The following is a 26,055-nucleotide window of genomic DNA, read 5'->3' on the forward strand; positions in this document are numbered from 1 at the left end:
TGAGCAGGAAATGCAATGACTTTTTCATTCCCATCATATATTCCAACCTGCCAAACACCAACACATTTTCCTTCTCTTTAATAGTTTAGGGCTATCCATGAAATTCAGTTGATAGCAAATGAAACAGCTGTGTATTCAAGCATGTGTACACAGAATTGGATGCTTTCCAGAAATTCACAGCTCAATAGCTCAAGGTTTCCCAAATTATGAACAGACTAATACTTCTTTTCCCCAAGGATTTTATCATGCAACCCCCCTCCCATCGAAATGAAATAAATTAGAAGCCTAAATAACAAAAAGGTGGGGGAAGGAGAGAAGAAAGAAGTAACAGAGAGTTTGCCATTTTGCTTGAGATTCCTACTCAGAGCCTCAATATAGCTTACCCCAGAACTGAATACAAATCAGGCTAAGTGAGGTCTGATCAAGGGATTCACAGAGCTGCTCCAGAAGAACTGCATGGTGGTGTTGACTGTGTCTCTCATCTAATGTTTCTTTGAACTACATATACACTCTGGGTATGGATTTTCATAGAAGGATTCCTCAGTTCTAAACCGTGCTCGGCCTTTAACTCCTGGCAGTGAACCTCCTCTTTTCCTTGGAGCTCCTTGCCTGTAACTCACATGGAAACTAAATGAGCCTGTATCTCTCAATACTTTGTTCAAACTAAGGTAGTAGAAATTCAAGAAAATAAGAGAAAGTTGTCTTGCGTTGTATTTTCTCATTTCAGTATGGTTAGGTTATAATGACTCCATTTCATCGAACAAAATTATGTGTTAAAGACTCATTAAAAGTGATTTACAGTTCCCTTAAAAAATGATCCCATTTCAGTGTGGTGCCTAAAAATAACCTAATGGTATAGATATGCCCTTATTTCTAACAAACTTTATGAAAAAGGTTGCAATAAAGTCACCTATTCTTGTGCATCTGTGTCACTAGATATGATAATGATGATCCTTCTTTTAGCTGTCCTGCCTCCAGTTTATCAAAAATGTCAACAAGTCCTTTCCTGCAAATGAAGTTAATAAACACGAATATAAGAGATTGATAGGAGGAACTTCAGTAGAATAAAATGGAAATAATATTAAACCTCTCATTTTTTTTCCCCTCAATTTGAGTTTGGAGCATGAAAGCCTTCTTTTCCCCAAACAATGAAATGATACTACAACAATGGAGCAATGAAAGTAGAGGGAACAACTTCCATCAACCTCAGAGCAAATCAAAACTCATGATATAATTTGGAAAGAAATTTTCTGATAAAAAAGTTTTAAAATTCAGTTTGTTAAACAGAAACATAATTTTTCTACCACAAGATATTTCCAGAGAAACAAACAGAACCTAAGTAAACAAAAACCTCATGTGCAGGAAAAACTCATGCAAGCAAAACTCTCAATGCAATTCAGATATTGTTTTTTTTTTTGATAAGTAAACAAGATTGCATTAAAAAAGGCTAGACGCCACAAAGCATACAGGGAGTATACAAGATGGATACAGCCTCAAAAAAGAAAAGGACCAGAAAGAACTACCTCCCCTCAAGTGGAAGCTATCCACTCCAAAAAGCCTATAAGGGAGAAAGCCTCCTCACCTAAATACACTTTGGCCCAATTCCATAGATTACAAACAAAAGAATTCTTTAACCTCTGAACATTCACCACACCCCCCCTAAAAGCTAACCTATTTCTCTCCTTCCAAACCGTCCAAAAAATACACAACGGAATGGATTTCTATATCTGTTTCCTTTTCTTCCCAACAAAAGAGCCCCTCCAGGAGGTTAAAGCCTCCTTAACCGTTTCTGGGAAGACCCACTTAATATCTAACAACCCAAAAATAATATCCCAAAGGGCTCTAGCCACTATACAATGTAAAAGAATATGATTTACATTCTCTTCTGCACAACCACACAAAAAACAACAGTTTGGAAGTTGCACCCCTCTTATCTGAAGCTTATCCAGAGTGAGCACCTTCCCCCAAGTAGCCTCCCAAGCAAAAAAACTGACTTTCGTTGGAACCCTATCCACCCATATTCCCCTTGCGGGAAACAAGGAGGCATTAGATTTATCCAACAACCTGTAGGCTTCTTTGACCCTGAAAGAAACATTCCTTCCTTGCCTCCATTTGATTGAGTCATCCTCCAGGGAAGGCCTATGGCCCCTCAAAGTACGGAGCAAATCACCAACCATATTCAACTCCCAATCATTGAAATCCCTCTCAAAAATCAGATTCCAATCTCCTTGACCCGAATGATGGTCCCACATCTCCTCAATCGAGGCATCTCTATGCACGGCAAGGACAAAGAGATGGTTGAAACATTGGGACAATGGAGTATCAGTGCACCATCTGTCTTTCCAAAATTTGATTTTGGAGCCCTTCCCAACCAGAAAAGACAAATTTTCCCAGCACCAATCAGATTCTTTCATAATCTCCTTCAGATATTGTTAATTAATAGACTAGATAGAAAACAAGACAATTAAGTTATTACTTTTCTAGTTTTATCTATGGATGTTTGGATAATAAAAAGGTCCAACATCATATTAGGACACCCTGCTTCTGCAACAAGGTAATGTCAGTTGGAGCACTTTTTTCATGGAAAATTATTGGGGCATGGCACTCATGTCCTGACCAAAAAGCAAAATAGATAAGATCAATTCCAAGCATATCTTGGGTGGTCTGAGTTTCAGTTTACAAACAGAAAAAATGAAGAAAATAAAAATATTTTTGTTTTGACTAATACCTGTCTGGGGTGATTGTCTTGCCGTGACCCAAGAATCTGCGATGCCCCTCAACGGCTCTTGCCATGTTACCCGAATGTGAAGGAATGAACACATCACTTTCTATAGAGATAATGTAATCAAGTGCTGCAGTTTGAGACGAATGATGGGCAAATGCTTTCAATTCTTCCTGAGTTGCTATTGTTTCCTGTCATCAATTTGGCACTCTCTTCATAATTGCACCAACTTAACCAGTTTTACGGAACTAAACTATCTTGGCAGTTTAGATGAGCTAAGATATTGATCAACCAACCTTGAAAATTAAATTCGGAAAGCGGGATTTGAGCTCTACAAGGCGAGCATCACCACCATAGATTTCACCAGCTGCAATATAAATTAATGTCGATGGAAGATAACCAAGAGCTCGAAGAAATATTCCAATCTCCTTCGGAGTTAGCGGACAGAAGCCTCCTATTCTCTGTTCTGTTGCATTTATCTTCTTCATCTTCCAATGGTTTGTGTTCTCCCTGAACAAATGGAAAATAAGCTAATATCCTACTGAATAATACTTAAAGAGGAACAAGGTACTTCCTTTGAGAAATGCTAGCATCAAAATTAGAGGGACGAATCCAACAATCTGCTTTATCATATTTCTGAACAATCAAATAAACGTTTTGGGAATAAATAAAACTATCCTGTCATAATTTCACTACTAGACAATTTTGAACTTGTCGATGGTTCAAACTTTGCAATACTTCCACATTACAATATTTAGGGAAAAAAAAAATATAGAAGTTTAAGCTCTTATTTCAATTTTGTTCAACCAAGACTAGGTGCTGAAACTGAAATTTAAAACCTTGCAAAGAAGGCAACAAAAAGAATGCTTAACTGCCCCTCATAGATGCAGTTTTCCAGCATGGAAGACAAGTACAGAAGAGAACTACAGAACAAAAATAAAGACAGAAGCAGGAAAGTTTGACTCTTCTATTCACTAGGACATGAATGCAACTATGGATGCATTTCCTTATGCGTGCATGTCACCGCTCACCTCATTATTCTCAGCTCTTCAGATTCGGCATCTGTGAGACCATAAGTACAACCAGTAAATGAAAGCATGTCTTTCTCATATCTCAGATGAAGAGCAATGTATCTTCTACCGCGTGATCTCAGCCGCTCCACCAGCTTCTGTGGTGTCACCATCATGCATGCTCAGAACCTAATTTAACAGGAAGCCCCATTGGAGACCTCTTAAATGCATGCATACTGAGAGCAAATACAAATGGGGATCATGTACATTTCTTTTTCCTAATGAAACACGATGAATTTGCAGTGAGGTTTTAAAGTGTGTTGAGACTTCAAAATTTTTGGGCATTTCAATCTGAATGCTCTGAGCCATCACAAAATTTTACAGATTTCAAAATCTGGCCCACTATGAATTTTAATCATGATCTGCAACATTTCAATGAGATTTGAAAGAGAGTTCTTAGAATTTACTTATTCAGTTGTATCTGGGACTTAGGTATGATGATGAAACCAAAATTAAAACCTCCATCAGGAGATTAGTGAAATAAATACCACAAGAACAGTAGTTCAAACCTTTCCCAGGTTCTCTATTTGAGGAGAGAAACGGAGAGCATGGTATAAAGCACGACATCTCAACCTTTGGATATCAATAGGCAAATCATTGTTTGCAAGTCGAGAATCAGATTTTGCAACATGAATCACCTGCATAAACCAACTTGATAAGCCACCTTGAAGTCTAGAAATTGAACTTATCAAACAAGCAAGTGGATATAAAGTATTTCTTTCAGCTTATTTTGTGTTACTTAATTACAGAACAAACCTAATAAGATATCACTGCTCACAAATTAAATATTCAAAACTCAGGGGCATTTAACACCATAGAACCAAAACCACCCTATTTAGTCAAAAATAGCATTAGAAGCAAGTTTGTTTTGTTGATTGTATAGGACCACTATTTTAATTTAAAAACCAAGGTGGTTTTGATTTTTCTTTATAATAGATTGGTTTATATTGAAATAAAAAAAGAAAAGGAGGATAAGGAATCCTTCCTTGGTCAATCACCATATCCATTGATTTTTTATTTTCTTTTTAATAGGTTAGTGAAAAATGGATTTAAGAGAAAAGAAAGTAAACACAATGTATACAAAGCAAACAAAATACCAAAAAATAAGGTGCAAAGACACAAAAACCAGGGAACGCACCTTAGAAAGAGCCTAACCAATCCACAAATTCTATCAATGAAAAAAAATTGTCCCCAATATACAATCTAATCAATTCCAAAAAAGGTTCAAGAAAGAATTTTTAATTGTTTGGTCCAAGCTTTCACAATTACCAAAGACTCTCTTATTTCTCTCCCTCAAGATGGTCCAAAACATCATAATTTAAAAAGGCTCAAGGCACACCAAGGTGCAAAGTCCTTTTGAAGCCCAAGAAGTTAGAGCTTTGTTTTTTGTTTTGTCGGCTTCAAAACTGGTATTTGGGGGCTGCAATACAAGAACAGGTCCAAAATGATGTCGTTTTGGCTTTTTTTTTCTTTTTAAAAAAAAGAAGGTCCAAAACAACATGGTTTTGACACTTTTTTTAAAAAATAAAAATAAAAATTGAAAGGCCAAAATGATGTTGTTTTGAAACAACAAAGCCAAAAAGAAAAGCCTTAGCCTCTGCAACTTAGTCATCGGAGAAGATTAGAAGAAGGAGAAGAAGAAAAAGAAGAAGAAGAAGAGGAATGATGGAAAAGACGCACTTGTCTGGGGTGTTGCGCTTGGCTAGAGGCGAGTGCCTTGCGCGCCTAATCAACACCTTTGTGAAGGGGCGACACTTAGAGTCAGGTGAGGCACCAAAGCATGGCGCTGTGCTGCCTGGAGTCTAAGTGCACCTGTCACAACTATGCAAAACACACATAATAGAGTAACTTTCCAAGTTTTTTTTTCTTTTTTTCTTTCCAATAAAAGATCTAGGCTGACTCAAGAGAAATTCCCTAACTGAAGGGTGCATCACCTACTATACATCGAACAAAGCAAAAATCAGCTACCACAAAGTACGGGCTTTTCAGTGCCACATTTTTGGTTCTTATTCATAAAGAGGGGCGAGCTGAAGATATCAAGGATCTCAGGTTGATTAGCCTTGTTGGGAGTCTCGAAAATCCTAGCCAAGGTTTTGGTGAATGGACTAAAAAAGATGATTGCTAAGGTGGAGTCAAAGCACTAAAATGCATTTATGGAGGGCAAACAAATTCTTGATGCAGCCTTGACTGCTAGTGAGACCATAGATTCAAGAAAAAAAAAGCTCTAGGGAGGGATTGGTATGCATGCTAGACTTAGAAAAAGCTTACGATCACGTCAATTGGAACTTCCTCCTTTCAATCATGAAAAAAATGGGCCTTAGACCAAGATGGTTGACATGGATTTGCTTCTACATTTCTTCAATAAGAAGGTGGGTTCTAGTTAACAACTCTCTAATGGAAATCTCCCTAAGCTATTGAAGTTTAAGGTGAGGGGAATTTCCTCTCCCCTTATTTGTTTGTTCTAGTTATGGGAGCTTTGAGCTACCAAATCTCTAAGCAATCCAAGAAAGTTTTTTATTTGCAAATGATGCCTTTTTTTCTTTTCTTTTTTTTATTTTGAGGCTAATGTTGATCAGCTGAAATATTGGAATTGGGTCCTACCATGTTTTGAGCTTGTGTCGGGTTTGAAAGTTAACTTGAAAAAGAGTAACATGACTTTGACTGGTTAAGGGAAAGATTTAGACATTTTGGCTTCATTGTTTGGGTGCGAGGTTGAGAGCCTCCTTTCCATCTATCTTGGGCTACCATTGGAAGCATCTTATAAGTCTTGTGTAGTGTGGGATTTAGTTAAGGAGAGGTTTAAAAGGAGATTGACCCCTAAAAGAAACAGTAGTTATCGAAGGGAGGAAGATTGACTCGCCTAAAGAGCGCCTCCGCAAGCCCTCCCATATATTTCACGTTCCTTCTTGTGATACCAAGAAACGTGAGAAGGTTAGAAAATATCAGAGAGATTTCTTGTGAGGGAGTCATCTTAAAAAGAGAAAAATGTGCCTCATGAGTTGGGGAATAGCGTGTAAAGATAAAAGGAATGAAGGATTGAGAATGAAAAAGTTAGATGTTTTTAATAAAGCCTTGTTAAGAAAATGGTTGTCGAGACATGCCCTTGAGCATGATAGCCCATGGAGGAAGATAATCCAAGGAAAATATGGAGAGGTCAAGTGGTTGGTATACTTTAGAAGTAAGAGAATCTTTTGGTATGAGGTTATGGAAAGCAATTAAAAGAGGATGGGAGGAATTCAACCTTAGGATCTCCATTTTGGATAGGAATAGCCACAAAACCAAATTTTGGTTGGATGGATAGGTGAATGTTCTCTAAAAGAGGCATTCCCTTCATTGTTCATGATTGCCTCTAATAAGAATGCAATTGTAGTTCAGTTATGAGTGGCAAGGGAGGAAGAAGGCTCTTGGTCCCTTCTGTTCAAAAGGCATTTTCAAGATTGGGAGTTCAGAGTTAGGAGTTGTGATGCAATTTAAGGAGCTCATCCATAAGATGAGAGAGCAAGAATTAAGAGAGGATAGCTACTTTAGGGAAGGAAGAGACTTTTCAAGTGAAATCTTTCTATACTTCTTTACATGATGAGAATCAAGCCTTGTTCTTACCAAAGAAATTTGGGCACTTATGCCTCTTCACATTTTTATTTTTTATTTTTTATTTTTTCCTTAGGAGGTTGTGTGGGGGAAGATCATAACCATTGATGTTCTTATGAGGAAAGGAGGGGTCAATGACTAATAAATGCAGTCTTTGTAAACTTAGTGAGCAATTGACAAACCACATTTTTATCCATTGTGAAATAACTAGAAAGTGGTGCAACATGTTAGCTATCTTTGGGCTACAATTGGTATTACCAAGTTAGAAGGTGAGGGGCATGGACAAAAGGCAGAGGAGAGTGTGGAGTATTTGATGAAACAAAAGCACCTTCAATAAGGAAGAACTAAACAAGCATACGCTTAAAGAAACCCGTATTAGGTCTTTTATGGAATGGTCTAGAGCCCTATAAGGGAGAGGGTGCACTTCTATATTGGATTATATTGATATCTTGAACCATGGATAGTGGTTTCTAGTCGTTCTTGTCTTTGGTGCTACTTCTTTTTTGTCTAGGTGGCTTCTCTTGTATACTCCTTATATACATTGGGTGTGTCCCTTTTTTTAATTGATGCTTCCTAATATATCTTTGTTTTCCCATTAAAAACAAAGGTTGGCTTAAGTGGTAAAGGGTTGGTTCAAGTCTTCATGGGAAAAAAACAACAAAAAAAAAAAAACAAAAAGGTTTGTAGATGTTAAACCCATGAAGGCTTTCAACCTAGCTTGCATACATCCCATGACATTTTCCTCACCCAGGAAATAACAAGTAGTGAATTTCCCTTTAAATCTAGAATAACTACTCAAACCAAGAACATGTTCTATAGTAGAATCCTCTCCCACAGACTTAAAATTAAAACAATCTCACTTCTAAGATTCTGATGATAATCTCAATTCCAATTTGGCCTAGGTTTCCTAATGGACAACCATAAAATATTTAGCTTAAAGAGGTTGTGTGAAGGGCGATAGACAGTAGTACTGTAAGAAAATGAAGCCTCTAATATGAAAAAAGAGCAAATCATTCTCTAATATGACATGATGACACTAAGCAAATCATTATTTTCTTCAGTTTGCAGATGATACATTTTTTTCCCTAAAAAGCTAATAGAGAGGTGTTCCAAAATCTTAAGCTTATCTTAATGGTGTTTGACTGCATATCAAGCCTAAAAATTAATCTAGAAAAAAACTCATTAGCAGGCATTAGTGTAAGAGAGGATTCTATTCATGCTTTAGTTTCTTGCTGGAATTAGCATCTTTGATTGGCCCCTTTTCAACTTAGATCTCCCTCTGGTATGGTTCCTAGAGATTCTTCTCTTAGGGATCCAATGTTAGGATTTCTTGTCAGTTACATGGCTAGAAGAAAGCCTTTTTCTCCTTGAGAGGTAGAATAAACCTTGTACAATCCTATTTATCACTTATCCCCATTTATTTAGTTTCAATTTTTAAGGTCTCAATAAAAGCGACCTCCAGGATTGAAAGAGTACAAAGGGACTTTCTTTAGTCAAGATTTGAGGAAGAGAAGAAAGACCACCTAGTTAGCTGGGTGTACAAACGTCAAAGGAATGGAGGTTTTGGATCAAGGAGAATCTCTTTGAGGAATAAAGCTCTTCTAGGTAAGCAATTGTGGAGGTTTCCTAGAGATAACAAAGTTTTTTGGTATAGGGTCATCTTAAGCATTTACGAGCTGCACTCTAATGGTTGGGATACCAACACTGTTGTTAGATGGTTGCACTATTGTACTTGGACAGCTATTACTCAAGTTTTCGACGATATTTATAATTTTAACTAGTATTTAATGGGACATGACACAAAATTACATTTTTTAAGAGGATATTTGGTTTGGTGATTGATCTCGCCAGCTTTAATTCCAAATCTTTTCAGAGTTGCAAGGCTGAGAAATTTTCTTGGTTCCTCTATTCTAGTTTCATCCCCTACCTATCTATCTAGGAATTTCAATTTTAGTCGAAACATTTCTGATTTAGAGATTTGAGGAACTAACTAGCCTTCTTTCCTTCTTACTACATGTGTACCTATCACTTTCCTTCCTAGATAAAGAGTTTTTTCATTAGCACCCTTAAGACTCCTCTCAATGAACTCTTTCTATAAAGCTCTTTTAGTCACTCTTATCTTGTACCCTTTTACTTGTAATAAGTTAAACTAGAACTCAAAAACTCCACCCAAGGTAGAGTCTTTTACATAGGTTGTAGCTAATAAAAAGGTTAATACTAATAGCTTTGTTCAATTGAGGAGGCCCTATAAAGCTCTTAGCCCAACCAATGTGTTATGTGTTTGAAGAATCGTGAATTAGCATGTCATCTTTTTTCCATTGTCTCACAACACTAGAACTTTGTCATAGATTGTTTTGCATAGGCAATGTCAAATGGGCTCCCGTTAGAGGCATAGCAAGGATGTTAGTTACCAAACTACCAAAAGAGAAGACTCCTTGGCTAATGGTTGTCCTATCCTTGATAAGGGTCTTATGGTTGAAGAGGGATGCTAGGTATTTGATGATAGATGGAGATTTATGGATGCCATTTGGGATTTGATTTACCTTTTCTCTTCTCCTTTTGCGGTTATTTCTTTGTATATTTTAATACTAGATTGGAAGAGTGTCTGCTACTCAGAGAGATCAAAGAAAGCTATGATTAACTATTTACCCCCTTTAGTAGGTTAGGTGAAGTTACTTTGACCAATGTTCTTTGAACAATCCTAAACAATTAGGTATTTGGAAGCGTGATAAGCAATCATTCAATTATAGTATTGAGAGCTTACTCTAAACTTATAGGAGTAGGGTCAGCTATTGAGGCAGAGATATTAGCGTTTGGGTTTGTTGCAGGTCAAAGCTTTGTGCCTATCCAATTAATTGTAGAGAAGATTCTACTACTGTAGTATCTCGGTTGTCTAATAGGGAGAGAGGCTCATGGAAGTTTGATAATTGGATATGCAAAATCATAGAGGTTGCTAGTGAGGTGGGATGCTCCTTCCCTTGGGTTCCTCATTCAGCCAATCAAGTTGTGGACCGGTTAACCAAGCTAGGAGCAAAGAACTTGGTCTCCATTGTTGGAGAGTTTATTCCCCCTTGAGTGTATGAAGTTTCTCTACTATGTGTACATTGCTTTTTCTTTTCTTTGTGAAGATGGACAGTCGTTTTGTGGAACAGGATACTTGTTTACTTTCTGATAAAAATTATATATCTTTGACGAATTGCTTGTCCTTCTTTGTATTTATCATTCAATGGATGAATAATATGTTTGTTCCTTACAAAATACCAAGAGAAGCTCCATAAAAATCATTAACACCAAACTCCAAAGAGGGAATAAATGTATATCCAAACATCATCCAGAGATACCTTCTTATAACCTATATTCCTCTCTAGCCTATCACCCAAATGACAGCTAGAGTGGCACAAGTCTGCAAGATTTTTGTCCTATCATTTTTTCCTCCAGGAAACTTGATCCAATCATTGATGATCAAAACTCAAAAGTAATTTCCATATTGCTGCAATTTCTTTTGGAACTGCCCAAGAGATGCTGCCACAGACAAAAGCCACTGACAAAGTGCATAGGAAAAATAGCAATGAATAACCAAGTGATCCACAGACTCTCAACTCTTGCACAAAATCAGGAAATTGGCCATATAGGGTTTTCTGGTGATGAAAAGCACGGTTACAAGGAAGGAGGTAAACTGAGTTTGCAACTATGTTTTTGTCTAACTCAAGTACCATGCTCTCTCATCTCATCTTGAAAAAAAGGTCTCTCAAAGGCCCAACACCTTCTCTGGAATGGAATACCAATCTAGCCAAGGAAAATGTAAAAAGATAACTTCTACAGGGGAGGTAAGAAAAGAAACTCAAGATTTCATCCAAAATAGCCTCCTAATCTTCCAAAGTCTAACCTACTTGAAGGATAAATTTGATGAACTTTTTGTTTCCCTTTCCATTGCTGCTCTGTGGAATACTTCACATTGCAATCCCCTTTTTTCACCCAGCTCACTACAAATTTTTGCTTCCAGCTTATTTTCTCTTCGTACATTATCCTCAAGCACAATGGCATTCAAGAACCTACTTATTCCACTCTTTAAGCTTGATTTGATGAACTTTAGTTTTGTGCAAACCCATGGTGCCATGGTGCTCCCACCCTGAGACAGAACACTCCCTGCATCAAATCTTAACCAATGGCCCAAAGGTAAATGTTGAAGCCTCATATTCTCAAACCTAAAGGGAATAGGACCCACCTGATGGCATTCAACCCTAATATTACAGGGCCATGATTGGAAAGGCCCCGTTTGTTACTTTCTAAATAGCTTTGACAACTCTAAAACCTCAACCTGGTTTCTTGTATCAAAACCACCAGAGAGGAGATCTTGCCAATTATTTCTCAAATACCTTGTCCTCTTGTATAATACTAGAGCCTAGCCATCTGTCATTTGAGCTAAGATTTTCCATAAACACCTAAATAACCTAGCCCCAAGCACCTCAGAGCCGGAGTAAGCTTCACCTCAGTGTCCCCAAGACAGCCTAGGTCTTCTTTAAATAATTGTTCAGTATTTTACTTGCTATTTGTTTAGAATCTTTATGCTAGAAACAGAACATTAGAATAAGGGAGAGGAAGATGGCTATAAATATTGTGTAGTATATTTGGAAGGAAAGGAATGGGAGAGTTTTCAAGGATGTTCTTTGTAGCAAAGTCCTCCTTTGTTCAGGTGCAAGCAATTGGTTTCAGAGTGGGCTTTCTTGTTTGCACTTTTAGATAATTTCTTTTGTCATACACCTTGGGTGCTCAGGCATTGGCTACCATTTTTACAATGAATTCTTTACTTCATCAATAAACAGGGAAAAAAAAAGTAAAAGAAAAAATACCTGATATTCCTCCCATAAATGTGTCATCTCCTGATAGTAGCCCATACTAGACCAGGATGTGAAGTGCTTCCGAGCTCGAGGAACAGACTCCAACTGCCTAGGGAGCTCTTTGACAATCCTCACATCCCCTTGCAAGGTTGTCATGAAATGAAGTTCATCAAATATATCAGCAAACGTACTGCATCAATATATGTAGAAATTAGAACATGTAAGTAGAATAGACATGCTGAAAAGAACTGAGTAGCTCCAAAGTGTCAGACAGGAGAAAGTAATGCTTTAAAAGACCTTGAATCTTTCCAAAATGAGCGTCTATCCAGTTGAGGAATTACTAGAGTTGCATTCATTATGCGTGCCACAGCCACCATATCAGATATCTATGAACAAAACAAGGTGATTAAATTATAATTAAGAAAACCAAAAAGCAAAATTTAAGCTTAGTTAATAGAATAGCACTAATCCATCCATTTAAAATAGTAGATGTAACACATCAAACCACTGTTTCAAGTTATAACAATATTCTAAAAGGGGCAATGACACTTGGGCATTAGTCGCCATCTTTCATCCATGTTTTATATCAACTGCCAACATTTAGAAATTTCCCTTAGTGAACATTTCATATAGTTCAAAATTATGCGCTAAAGTATTGATACCGAGTCTTAAATTTAGTTTACAGATGTTAAAAGTTGGTTGGCATCATCTGAAATTTCATTGTTGAATTCAATTCAACTGCTTGTCAATCAAAACATTTTATCGTGATGATATACTTTCAATAATACTGATATTGAAAATATGATACGCTTCATTGTCAGATTATATAGAATATTGTTCTTACAAATGATTGTTGGATTAAAAAAACACATGTTTAGAGAAAATAAAAAAAATGTGCATAAGTATTTGATCATCATAAGATATCATAAGGATCTAATCTAGGTTTTTTATTTATTTTTATTTTATTTATTTATTTATTTATTTATTTGATAGGTAAAAGATAGAATATATTAAAAAGCACAAATGGCGCAACCACATACACAACGAAGTATATAACCCACGCCAAAAGGCTAGCAAGAGAGGGAGAGAAGAAGAAAATACCAACCATCCCAAACCACAAAAACCTAAAAAACAACTGGACTTTCTTCTATGGGAAAGAACATCATAAGGATCTAATCTAGTTAAATACCAATATCATGAAGGGAAATCTTTTTTTTTTTTTAAAAAAAAAAAAAAAAACACTTTTAGGACTCTATGACTCACTTTCATGCAACATGAGAATATGTTAGATCTCGATTTTATTTCAATGTTTATGCACTATGTGCATTGGGATTCTTTTCTCATTAAGCAAGGAAACTGTTGAAATAATGCCAAAGTTAGGACTTTAATTTAGAAATAAAAAAGGAGAGATCATTTAGGATATTTCCTTATGATTTAGTTTCCTAATTTTAGGAGAGAATTAAGCTAGATTGATTTTTTTCTTATTCAGTCATTTGTGTATATATATGTGTATGGTGTGTACCGATTATTATCAATAAAAGAGTTCAGAAATTCTTCATGGTATCAGAGCCAGTTTTCTGAAACCCTAATCCCTTCTGGCCACCTCTTATTCAGGCCATCACTCATTCTGGCCAAATCTCTCTGGCCATATCTCAATCCGATCATCTCTCTCTCTCTCTCTCTCTCACTCCGGTCATCAGTCCCTGTTCTCAGAGCCAAGGGAGAAAACGCTTTCCGGTCAGTCGAATCGTCGTCAGAAAACACTCACCGCCGGCAACTTTTCCGGCGAATTTTTCCGGCGAACTTCTGGCGACGGTTTTTTCTACACCGCAAGGAGCGCCTGGAGGAGATCTCGAATTTGTCCCAAAGCACCGGAACCAGAAACCCATCCACGCGCCGCCCACGCGCGTTTTTCCGGCCGGCGACTGCATCTCACGCGCCGGCGCGTGAGGGCGCGTGAGCCACTTTCCGGCGACGCGCTTCCTCCTCCAGGCTCGCCTGACGCCGACCAGCCACCCTTCCTACCTGTTTGTGCAATCCGAGCCCTGCACGTGCCTCTTTTGGGGTCCTTTTGCTTCCGCGGGCCCTCTGATCAGATTTTCCGGCGTCCTCCGGCTATTTTTTCTCAACTCTAGTCCCTGCACGTGCCTTGAGAAGTGTTCTTCTACCTTTCCGGTCCATGACAAAATACGGAATGGCATCATCACAAGTATCCAGCGTCACGTCACCAGAATCAGGGGGCAGATCTGAAATTCCAAACCTTGGTGGCAATGATTCCTCTCCTATTCTCATCACAGGACACAAATTAAATGGCCATAACTATTTACAGTGGTCACAATCTGTGTTGCTGTTCATTTGCGGTAAAGGAAAGGATGAGTACCTCACTGGAGAAGCAGTCATGCCAGAAACTACAGAACCGGGTTTCAGGAAGTGGAAGATTGAAAACAGCATGATCATGTCATGGCTTATCAATTCCATGAACAATGACATAGGCGAAAATTTCTTGCTATTTGGGACTGCAAAGGACATATGGGATGCAGCCAAAGAAACTTACTCAAGTTCTGAAAATACTTCAGAACTGTTTCAGGTTGAATCAGCTCTACATGACTTCCGCCAAGGAGAGCAGTCAGTTACTCAGTATTACAACACACTCACAAGGTATTGGCAGCAACTTGACTTATTTGAGACTCACTCATGGAAATGTTCGGATGATGCAGCAACATACAGGCAAATTGTGGAACAAAAGAGACTGTTCAAGTTCTTCCTAGGACTAAATAGGGAATTGGATGATGTTAGAGGCCGAATCATGGGCATTAAACCCCTGCCAAGTCTCAGGGAGGCTTTTTCAGAGGTTAGGCGTGAAGAAAGTAGAAAGAAAGTGATGATGGGATCAAAAGAGCAACCTGCCCCAACATTGGATGCCTCTGCCCTTGCTGCTCGGTCATTTAATAGTAGTGGTGGAGATCGTCAGAAACGGGATAGGCCTTGGTGTGATTATTGTAAGAAACCAGGCCATTATAAGGAGACTTGCTGGAAGCTTCATGGCAAACCTGCTGATTGGAAACCAAAGCCACGGTTTGACAGAGATGGCAGAGCACACGTGGCTGCCAACTCTGAGAGCACATCTGTTCCCGAGCCGAGTCCATTCAACAAAGAGCAGATGGAGATGCTACAAAAATTATTAAGCCAAGTTGGCAGTGGCAGTACTACCGGTGTAGCCTTCACTGCTAATCGAGGAGGAATGAGGCCGTGGATAGTAGACACAGGTGCTTCTGATCACATGACAGGAGATGCTGCCATTCTTCAAAATTACAAGCCAAGTAATGGTCATTCATCCGTCCATATTGCTGATGGTTCAAAGTCAAAAATTGCCGGGACAGGTTCTATAAAACTTACTAAAGACTTATATCTTGACTCTGTCCTCCATGTTCCAAACTTGGATTGTAATCTTTTGTCCATTAGCAAATTGGCTCATGATCTCCAATGTGTTACTAAATTCTATCCAAACTTGTGTGTTTTTCAGGACTTGAAATCAGGGAAGATGATTGGCAGTGCTGAACTGTGTTCCGGGCTCTACCTCCTTTCATGTGGCCAATTCTCAAACCAAGTCTCTCAAGCAAGTTGCGTACAGTCTCAGAGTATGTCAGAGTCTTTCAATTCTGTGTCAAATTCTAAGGTCAATAAAGATAGTGAGATTATAATGTTACACTATCGTCTTGGTCATCCTAGCTTTGTTTACCTTGCAAAATTGTTTCCCAAATTATTTATCAATAAAAATCCAGCATCTTATCACTGTGAAATTTGTCAGTTTGCAAAGCATACTCGAACAGTATATCCTCAAATCCCATACAAACCTTCGACTGTTTTCTCTCTAGTACATAGTGATGTGTGGGGTCCCTCCCGGATAAAAAATATTTCTGGCACTCGATGGTTTGTGACATTCGTTGATGATCATACTCGGGTAACATGGGTTTTCCTTATGAAAGAAAAGTCAGAGGTCGGGCACATTTTTCAAACCTTCAATCTTATGGTTCAAAATCAATTCAATTCCAAAATACAAGTCCTCAAGTCAGATAATGCAAAGGAATACTTTACTAGTAGTCTCAGTACTTATCTTCAAAATCATGGCATTATCCACATAAGTTCTTGCGTTGACACCCCACAACAAAATGGGGTGGCCGAACGCAAGAATAGACATCTCTTGGAGGTTGCCCGGTGCCTTATGTTTTCCTCTAATGTTCCAAACTATTTCTGGGGGGAAGCTATTCTCACAGCTACCTATTTGATTAACCGTATGCCATCCAGAGTGCTTACCTTTCAATCCCCACGTCAACTTTTCTTAAAACAGTTTCCTCACACCCATGCCGCCTCTTCTGATTTACCACTCAAAGTATTTGGTTGTACGGCATTCGTTCATGTGTATCCTCAAAATCGTAGCAAATTTGCTCCTCGAGCAAATAAGTGCATTTTTCTAGGGTATTCTCCAACCCAAAAAGGGTACAAATGCTATTCTCCAACCAACAAAAGATTTTACACCACCATGGACGTCTCTTTCTTTGAACATGTCTTCTTCTATCCCAAATCTCATGTTCAGGGGGAGAGCATGAATGAACATCAAGTTTGGGAGTCTTTTCTTGAGGGTGTACCTTCTTTTCACTCAGAGTCACCAAATCCTTCCCAATTCGCGCCCACTGAGTTGTCCACACCCATGCCGCCATCAGTTCAGCCAGCCCAGCACACAAATGTTCCTTCTCCCGTGACCATCCAGTCTCCCATGCCTATTCAACCTATAGCCCCACAACTTGCTAATGAGAACTTACAAGTTTACATCAGGAGGAGGAAAAGACAGGAATTAGAGCACGGATCACAGTCAACATGTGGCCAATATATTGACTCCAATTCAAGTCTTCCTGAAGAGAACATAGGTGAGGATAGGGCTGGAGAGGTGTTAATTCCCAGCATTGATGATTCTACTTTGCCAATTGCATTGAGGAAGGGTGTTAGGAGATGTACAGATCATCCAATTGGGAATTATGTTACGTATGAAGGGTTATCACCATCTTACAGAGCATTTGCTACTTCTCTTGATGATACTCAGGTTCCCAACACAATACAAGAGGCATTAAAAATTTCAGAATGGAAGAAGGCAGTACAAGATGAGATTGATGCACTTGAGAAGAATGGGACGTGGACTATCACAGATTTGCCGGTTGGGAAGAGGCCTGTGGGGTGCAAGTGGATTTTCACCATAAAATACAAAGCAGATGGATCAGTCGAAAGATTCAAGGCTCGTTTGGTAGCTAGAGGGTTTACACAATCCTATGGGATAGACTATCAGGAGACTTTTGCTCCTGTTGCAAAACTGAACACTATCAGGATCCTTCTCTCATTGGCTGTCAATCAAGATTGGTGCTTGCAACAACTGGACATAAAAAATGCGTTTCTAAATGGGGACCTAGAAGAGGAAGTCTACATGGAAATACCACCTGGTTTCGAAGAAAGTATGGCAAAGAATCAGGTTTGCAAACTCCAAAAATCCTTGTACGGCCTTAAACAATCTCCTCGAGCCTGGTTTGATAGATTCACAAAAGCAGTCCTGAAGCTGGGCTACAAACAAGGTCAGGCTGATCATACTCTATTTGTCAAGAAGTCTCATGCCGGGAAATTGGCCATATTGATAGTCTATGTCGATGATATTATTCTATCTGGAAATGATATGGGGGAGTTACAGAATTTGAAGAAGTATTTGTCAGAAGAGTTTGAAGTTAAAGACCTTGGAAATTTGAAATATTTCCTTGGTATGGAAGTGGCTAGATCAAGGAAGGGAATCGTAGTCTCTCAAAGAAAATACATATTCGATCTTCTTAAGGAGACCGGTATGCTTGGATGCAAACCAATTGATACTCCTATGGATAGTCAGAAGAAACTTGGTATCGAGAAAGAAAGTACACCGGTAGACAGGGGGAGATATCAGCGGCTTGTCGGGCGCTTGATTTATCTTTCACACACTCGGCCAGATATTGGCTTTGCAGTGAGTGCTGTAAGTCAATTCATGCACAGCCCCACTGAGGAACACATGGAAGCAGTCTACAGGATTCTTAGATATTTAAAAATGACACCAGGGAAAGGCCTATTCTTCAGAAAGACAGAGAACCGTGACACTGAAGTATACTCAGATGCGGATTGGGCAGGAAACATCATTGACAGGCGGTCCACTTCCGGATATTGTTCTTTTGTCTGGGGAAATCTTGTTACCTGGAGGAGTAAGAAGCAATCAGTTGTAGCCAGAAGTAGTGCAGAAACTGAGTACAGAGCTCTTGCACAGGGAATCTGTGAAGGGATTTGGATAAAAAGGGTTCTTAGTGAACTGGGACAAATGAGTTCATCTCCAATTCTGATGATGTGTGATAATCAGGCAGCTATAAGCATAGCAAAGAACCCCGTGCATCATGACAGGACCAAGCATGTTGAGATTGACAGGCACTTTATCACAGAGAAGGTGACTAGTGAGACGGTCAAATTAAACTATGTTCCTACCAAGCACCAAACCGCAGACATCCTCACCAAAGCTTTACCTAGGCCTAACTTCGAAGACTTAACTTGCAAGCTGGGATTATATGATATATATTCTCCAGCTTGAGGGGGAGTGTTGAAATAATGCCAAAGTTAGGACTTTAATTTAGAAATAAAAAAGGAGAGATCATTTAGGATATTTCCTTATGATTTAGTTTCCTAATTTTAGGAGAGAATTAAGCTAGATTGATTTTTGATTTTTTTCTTATTCAGTCATTTGTGTATATATATGTGTATGGTGTGTACTGATTATTATCAATAAAGGAGTTCAGAAATTCTTCAGAAACCAAGTAGGGAAAATAAATAAAAGATGGAAAAAAAATTAAATGACAAAAAAGAAGATATAAGGGTATGTTTGGAAGTTGTTTTCAAAAATAATTTTCTGTTTTTAAGAACAAAAAAAATAGAAAACATGTTTAGCAACAAAAAAACATAAAACAATATTCAGCAACCAAAAGACAAAAAACAACATTCAATTCTTAAAAACATAAAACAAGGCATATTTTGATAATATATTTTAGTTGTTTTCAATTTTTTTCTAATGACTATTTTAAAAAATAATTAAAAAAACAAGAAGAATAATTAAAAATTAAAAATACTACAAATTAAATTTAATTTTAGAAAATTATTTTAAAAACAAAAACCAGGTTAAGAATATTTCAAGTTCCCAAGCAAACTTTTGTTTTACAAACATCATAGACCAATTTTCAAAAACAATTTTTCAAAAATGATTTTGAAAACACTTCTCAATCAAAGCCTAAGTTGTTATGGATATCATGAAGAAAGGCATCCTCTAGCCTATGGAATCCACAAGCTAAACAACAAGAAGTGCCCCTGTAGGGTTTACAAAAATGGGATGGCAAGAGTCAAAATACATGTGGAATCATTACTTCTTGAAGCTACCTTTTGCAGTAAAGAATGATAGCATATCAATGGCTCCTTCAAACTAGAAGAAGCTAAGTCCTAAGTGAGTTGTGAGAGTACAATACTCAAGAGAGTTTATCAGGCGGTCAATGCCTTAACCCATAAGACAAAGGTTGGTTCCATGGTAGTAAACCCTATGCTAGTTGGTTAATCCAATAAAGGATCACTAGGCCATGAGCCTTATCAACATAACTAGTAAGGAAAAGGCAAAGTAGTTTTAGGTGGATGACAACCCCTAATGCGCCAAAAGATAGAGACTCTACAAGCCCAAATCCAAGACAACGGTGCCCAAGGATACTACTAGAATATGCTTACTACTCAGATGCATTAGCAAAACGTGGAGCTAGACATATAGTTTCTTTTGTAGGAGATTTTATACCATTGTGAATTGTAGCTATATTTGACTTCTTGAACTAGTATACATTCATTTGTCATTTTTTATCCCTCTTTGTATAGAGAATTACGTACTTTTTGAAGGATTGCTCATCCTTCTTTGTACCTAATATTTCATCACAATGAAATGATTGTTTCTTATCAGAAAAAAGAATATGCTTACTATTAGCCTCAAATGAGAAATGAGACCTATGACAAGACTCATAATGTGTGCCAAAAATATAAGGTAAAGGTCCTTAGAGGAATGTTGGAGCCGCTGGTGACACTTGCATGACCATGAGAGAGTTTGATTGAGGACTTTATCATCAATATTACCTTAGTTGAGGGGACACAAATCAACTATCATGGCGGAGGATCAATTCTTTAGCTACCTTTATAACAACTCTTACAAACTCGAAGTGAAAGAGGTAATATTTTTGTTCGTAAGTAACCCGGTGAAGTACTGGAATTTGGAATTGAGGTAATTTGGAGGATAAATGGAGTACTTTGGAGATAATTTAAGATTTAATCTATTTCTCTTCTTCTTTTTGGGAATCAGCCAATGCAACATTTCCAGAAACCCATTTGAGCATTATATTATTGCTAAAATGGAAATTAGTATATATATAGACAAACCAATTTTCCTAAAAGCTTAAACTTGTAGGATTCGGACCCACGATGTATATTTTCTTTTTTTGATAGGGAAAGACCCACAATGTATATCATGCACTCCAATGGTACATATATTTGCTCAATTGGTTGAAGAGATACTCCCAACATGGATGCCTCATCTAATGGGCTACATGAAGTTGATTTTGATAGGGTGCTCCTTAGGTAACCCAAAACAGTTAGGAATTGGAGAAATGCTCATGAATCATCACGAAACATTAGTGAGATAAATTATTATAAATGACAGAAAGATATAGCCATCAAGACAAAGACATTAGTCTTGCCAAAAGACTTAAAGCTAGATAAAACTAAGAGTTTATTCAATCTTCTAGTAGAGGAAGATTTTGCAATAGTCCCATCTTGGGTTAATAAAAAGAAGAGAGGCTTGTGAAGGTTTAATGGGTGGTTACGCCAACTTTTTAATATTGATCTAAAGTTGGAGTGTTCCTTTGGCAAAATTCCTTAAGCAACTAGCCAAATAGCAAATATGTTACCAAAATTGGGAGCTAATTAGTTGATCTCTTTTGCAAGGGATTTTCTACCCCCCTAAGTTCAGAATCCTTAGTTCTAACCGCTCTTGGTTGTGTATTTCCATCAACATCTAAAATAAACAATTTTTCTTACTTTTGATTAGAGTTATGAAGTGGTTGTGTTTGAGACAAGGATTCCTCATCCTTCTTTGTATTTATTTCATGGTAATAAAATGTTTGTTCATGATCTTTCAGAAAAGAAAAAAAAAGAGTTTGGATTGGCCTGAATTTATCATTAGCCAAAAATACACTCGTTTCACTAGGAAGTTCTGGGAAAGCTCTTCAAGGTAGATAGGTCAAACCTTCATTTTTCTATAAGCTTTCATCTTGAATGAATGGATGGATGGAAAAGAAAAAAGAGTGAATGTCCTATTGAAACTATATTGAGGCAACCATAACCATCAATAAGAATAAATGGCCAAGTTGTTACACATGGCCTAATGTTCATATAACCATAAAGAAGTGAGATAGTAGAAAAGCACTCAAGCTAGCTATGAGGTAATAACCACTCCTTACATCAAAGTGATGATCTTATAGTTTTATTAAGAGTGTTATGACATACAAGTTTGTTAAAGGATTGCATGAGTAAGTTGATAATTACCATAGCTCACCCCTACCTTGATAAGGTTGTTGAGAGAACAAAGAAATGGGTCAATAGTAGAAGGTGGCCTACAAAGGATTAGGTTAGGGAGTTAGCCCTTGTGAAGTTACTACCTTAGGAATTCAAGTCCCTAAGACATAAACGATTGGCACGGAAGATATGAATGCCCTACTTATTGTGGGTAAAGTTTGTAAAGTGTCCTACAAGGTTGAACTCCCTTAATGTCTTAAAATTCATTTTGCCTTCCATACAAGTTTGTTGAAGCCTTGGTCAAGGAAACAAGAAACCAAGTTAAGGAGAGTCTTAGAAGGCACCTACCATGGTGGTAATGTCCTATCATGCCTGATCTTATGACTCAACAACAAGAAGTACCTCTTATAATGGAGTATTTAGTGAGATGGAAGGGAATACCAAAGAGTGAAGCTCACTAAGAGCCAATAAACATTTTATGATAAGCCAAGGATCTATGTTCTAAGCAATAAGGAAAAAGGTGTACAAAGTTGCAAGGCACATTCAAGCACTAACGTTCCTTGAGGGGTGTTTTAATGATACAAAGCCATGTTCATGGTTTTGGTGTGAATGTTTTGAGTATGGGTATTGTTTAGGTGTCTATCCTTCACACTTACAAATTTAGGAAATGGAGACTCAACCAAAAAGGATTTTAGCGATGGGTATGAGCACTTAGATACAATATAATAAAAAGAAAAAAAAAACAATTAGACATTAATCAAAAGTAAATATATCTTTGACAAGAACTCGTCTTTTCTCTTTTATTGCCTTTCTTTTTTATTCTTAAATATGTTTATAAATTGTAATATACGGACACATTAACTTTAGCCCAAATACCCTTGTCGACATGATATGACACAAGTGCAAGTTGAGATCAATGTCAAATACTCTTATATTGCTTCAAATTAGGCTATTTAGCTCATGATTGCTTTATCTCTTTCTTTAAATTTTTTTAATCATATTTATATTTTATCCTATACAACTATTCCATTATTTATCTCTTTCCTATCATTTTTTTTTAATTATAACAAATAATGTACAAAATACAATTCATAAATTGTAATAAAAAAAAAATTTAAATGAATTAATTTCTAAGTCTTGTAACTGAAGAAATGCTTTATCTGTTTGTTATTTTTTTAAATTATAATAAATAAAATTTAAAGGTAAATATAATAATCAATATCATATAAAATTTAAAAATAAATATAATAATTAATAGCATAAAATCTAAAGACAAATATCAAAATTAACATCTTAAAAAATCTAAAAATAAATTATAATAATTGATATATAAAAAAAGATCAAAATTTTCGTATGATAAGAAATTAAATAGAAATTATATTTTATCAATATCCAGTATATTAGAAAAACTTTATTACAAAATTAATATAATTTTTAAAGTTTTAAACTAATCAACATTTACTAATAATTTGGTATAATATTTTCTTAAAGACTTTTCTCAGCATTCTATTAAAATAAAAGATCAATAATAAATAAATTCTTTATGTACAATTAACGATAACATCAAAGTAAAATAATGTATAACATCTTATTAAACTAGAAAAGATATAATAAATATATTTTTCAACTACAATAAACCCATGTAACATAGCTGAGATAAGGAAATTTTTAGTGTTAATTTATTTTTTATTGATGATGTATATGAGGAATTCTCATAGCTGAGATACTTTCAGCAAAATTCTCATGTCCTAAGATTTTGGAATGCAAAGAATCCAACACCTAGACACATACCTGCACCCAATACCTGAACTCAAACCCATGTAACATAGCTTATAAAAGTCCATTTTCCAGAAAACAATCCATGTTTTATATAAAGGAGTTGTCTTAACCAAGTACTTCTCTTATTTTCTAATAATAGCAATAGAAGAAAATATGAGAAGTTAGAAAAGATGGCATGGGATGCAAATGCTAAAAGACTTACACCAGTACGCATCTGATTTAGTCCTCCATTGCTTTTTACTGTCATATAACGATCCCATCCTTGGGTGGCTGAAATTGCAACCAAAGTTAAAGAAGAGTAAGTTTAGAGAGAGAGAGTGAAAGGGGGAACTTCCATGTGCATATCAAGACCAAATGGTAACTTAGGAATTGTGGAAATAAGGATATAATCTCAAATAATACTAAAAACCTAAAGTGCACAAAAAAAAAAAGAGGATATAGGATACAAACTTCCCTCAACTACTAGTGGCATTTTGTCTCCTTGAAGTATAATGGAAAACAGAAAGACCTTGAAGCATTGCTTATGTATGACTACTCTTTCTGTAAAATTTTCACTAGAAAAAGCAACAGTGAAATAGTTTTCTATTATTTCAAAGTTTGAAGGAGCAAAGTGAAAAAAATAAAATGCATTTGACAAAGACCAAATGGAGAACTTTAAAATATGGAAGAAAGGCTTGCTGCTGCAAACACTAATAAAACTAGTACTACTACAAAAGTTAAAACATATGATTGAGTAATAATTCTATGAGTTCTGGTCAAGGAAGAAGGGCCCAGATTTTGATGCAGAAGAGAAAAAATTTAAGAATAACCTTTATATTTAGAAGTAGGCTTGACACAAGGGTGTAAACCATGGCTGGATGGAGCATTCCAAAGTTCATCTTGCATCTGAAAATTGGAAGCAGAGCAACTTCATTAATCCATAAAAATATTGCATTCATTCTTTCTTTAGAAATGGAAAAAATTACTCATTAAAAGAAACTGCTATTCACAGGGAATGCCCATAAACATTCTCCAATTAAATTAAGCAAGTCAAAGCCAGAAGAAGATTTGAGTTCTGGCTCAATAAGCTAGATGGTTTAACATACCGTTGTATTTTTCACCTTCTATATTTGCCAAAGCAATTACTAAAGGAGTTTCAAAATGTGGTTTGGAATATATACATACATCTATATATGTATATATAAACAAAGTGGTATGTACCACTCAGTATTGCTACCAGAAACAAATATCAAAATTTTAATATTTGAATTAATAATTTAATACTTCAATTCTTTTAATTAGTTTCTAAAAATCAATACATTTTCAATACAAGTCTTTAAGAACTTATTTTTTATATAGAAGTTAAAAAAAGAAAAAGAAAAGAGAGAGAGAGATAGAGAGAAACAAGAAGTGTATTCATCCGAACACTTAGATTTCATTTGGATGACTTTGAAAAACTGTTTAAAAAAAAATTGAGGCATTAAAAAATTTTTACCACCTTAAATTTTATATGCTTAGTTTTTTTTCTTGGGGAATACTAGGAAGCCCCCCAAGAATGACCCTCAAACAAACTCTTAATCTGTTCCGTTCTAGTGCTATCAGAAAGGGGGGAAATGGGGAAAAATGTCTCTAATCACATTATACTAAAAACTGCTCTCAACATTATCATTTACTTCCAAGTTGCACCAACATTCATACATAAGAACAAATAAACCCCTCAACCCCCAATTTCAGATCTACAAACTTTCACAAATCTGAGCCACTCAGAACCTACTTCACAAACAAATGTAAAGACAAGGATACAGTTACCCAAGACCCCAAATTAGCAAACCCCACGTAATTGAAAGGTCACAAAAAAAACCCACAATATAAATGTAAAGAACAAAGAATAAAATCGTACATTCTTCCCCCGCCTTAGAACCAATAAACACCCATCAAAAAAATATAATACGAAAACGAAAACCCAGTTCTAAAAAGCACCAGACAAATCGAGATCCTTCTCTGCATACGTGCAATACAGTGAATAAAATAGTCATACCTGCACAAACTGAGAATCCTCCGAGGACAGGGGCTTCTGTTCATCTTCCAAAACATCCCTCGTATAGAATAGAAATATGACAATGGAGAAGGCAAAGAGAAGGATTATATACACAGTGATGGTATAAAGAGTTGGTTTCCTGGGGAGAAACTTAGATGTTGAAGAGGCTCTCGAGTGGGAATAACCCCTGCTGTTCACCATCTCAACAATACATGTCTCAACTCTATTCCTACGCTTCTCTCTTCTTCTACAAATTACAGGTAATGAAATGAGCGAAACTTGGGTGTGAAACAGTTAGGAGAGATGGAGATCGTTTGAGGTTCCTAACCGTTTGATTAGGAGATTTGATATTACCGTTGGTGTTTTATAGCTGTTGGATCGTGGACGATGATTGATTCTTGC

The 26,055-nt window shown here is 36.7% G+C and overlaps 1 protein-coding gene across 2 annotated transcripts; it reads right to left on the bottom strand.

Annotated features, from left to right (window-relative positions):
• On the bottom strand, positions 1-25,931 carry LOC100242141 (O-fucosyltransferase 38). 2 transcript variants are annotated; one of them, XM_059736534.1, is made up of 11 exons: positions 25,654-25,931; positions 24,446-24,521; positions 23,839-23,906; positions 12,516-12,604; positions 12,231-12,408; positions 4,302-4,430; positions 3,754-3,887; positions 3,019-3,232; positions 2,729-2,913; positions 911-1,006; positions 1-609 (listed from the first exon to the last, which is right to left on the bottom strand). In XM_059736534.1, exons 1-11 carry the CDS (start codon positions 25,852-25,854, stop codon positions 483-485), a joined length of 1,497 nt encoding a protein of 498 aa, XP_059592517.1. In that variant the 5' UTR covers positions 25,855-25,931; the 3' UTR covers positions 1-482. The 2 variants fall into 2 exon arrangements, with proteins under 2 accessions (XP_059592517.1, XP_010649380.1); XM_010651078.3 differs by having other exon boundaries at positions 3,754-3,890; positions 25,654-25,928.
• Between the last annotated feature and the right edge of the window lie 124 nt (positions 25,932-26,055).

The sequence above is a fragment of the Vitis vinifera genome, chromosome 4 (assembly GCF_030704535.1).
Source record: "Vitis vinifera cultivar Pinot Noir 40024 chromosome 4, ASM3070453v1".
NCBI lineage: Eukaryota > Viridiplantae > Streptophyta > Magnoliopsida > Vitales > Vitaceae > Vitis > Vitis vinifera.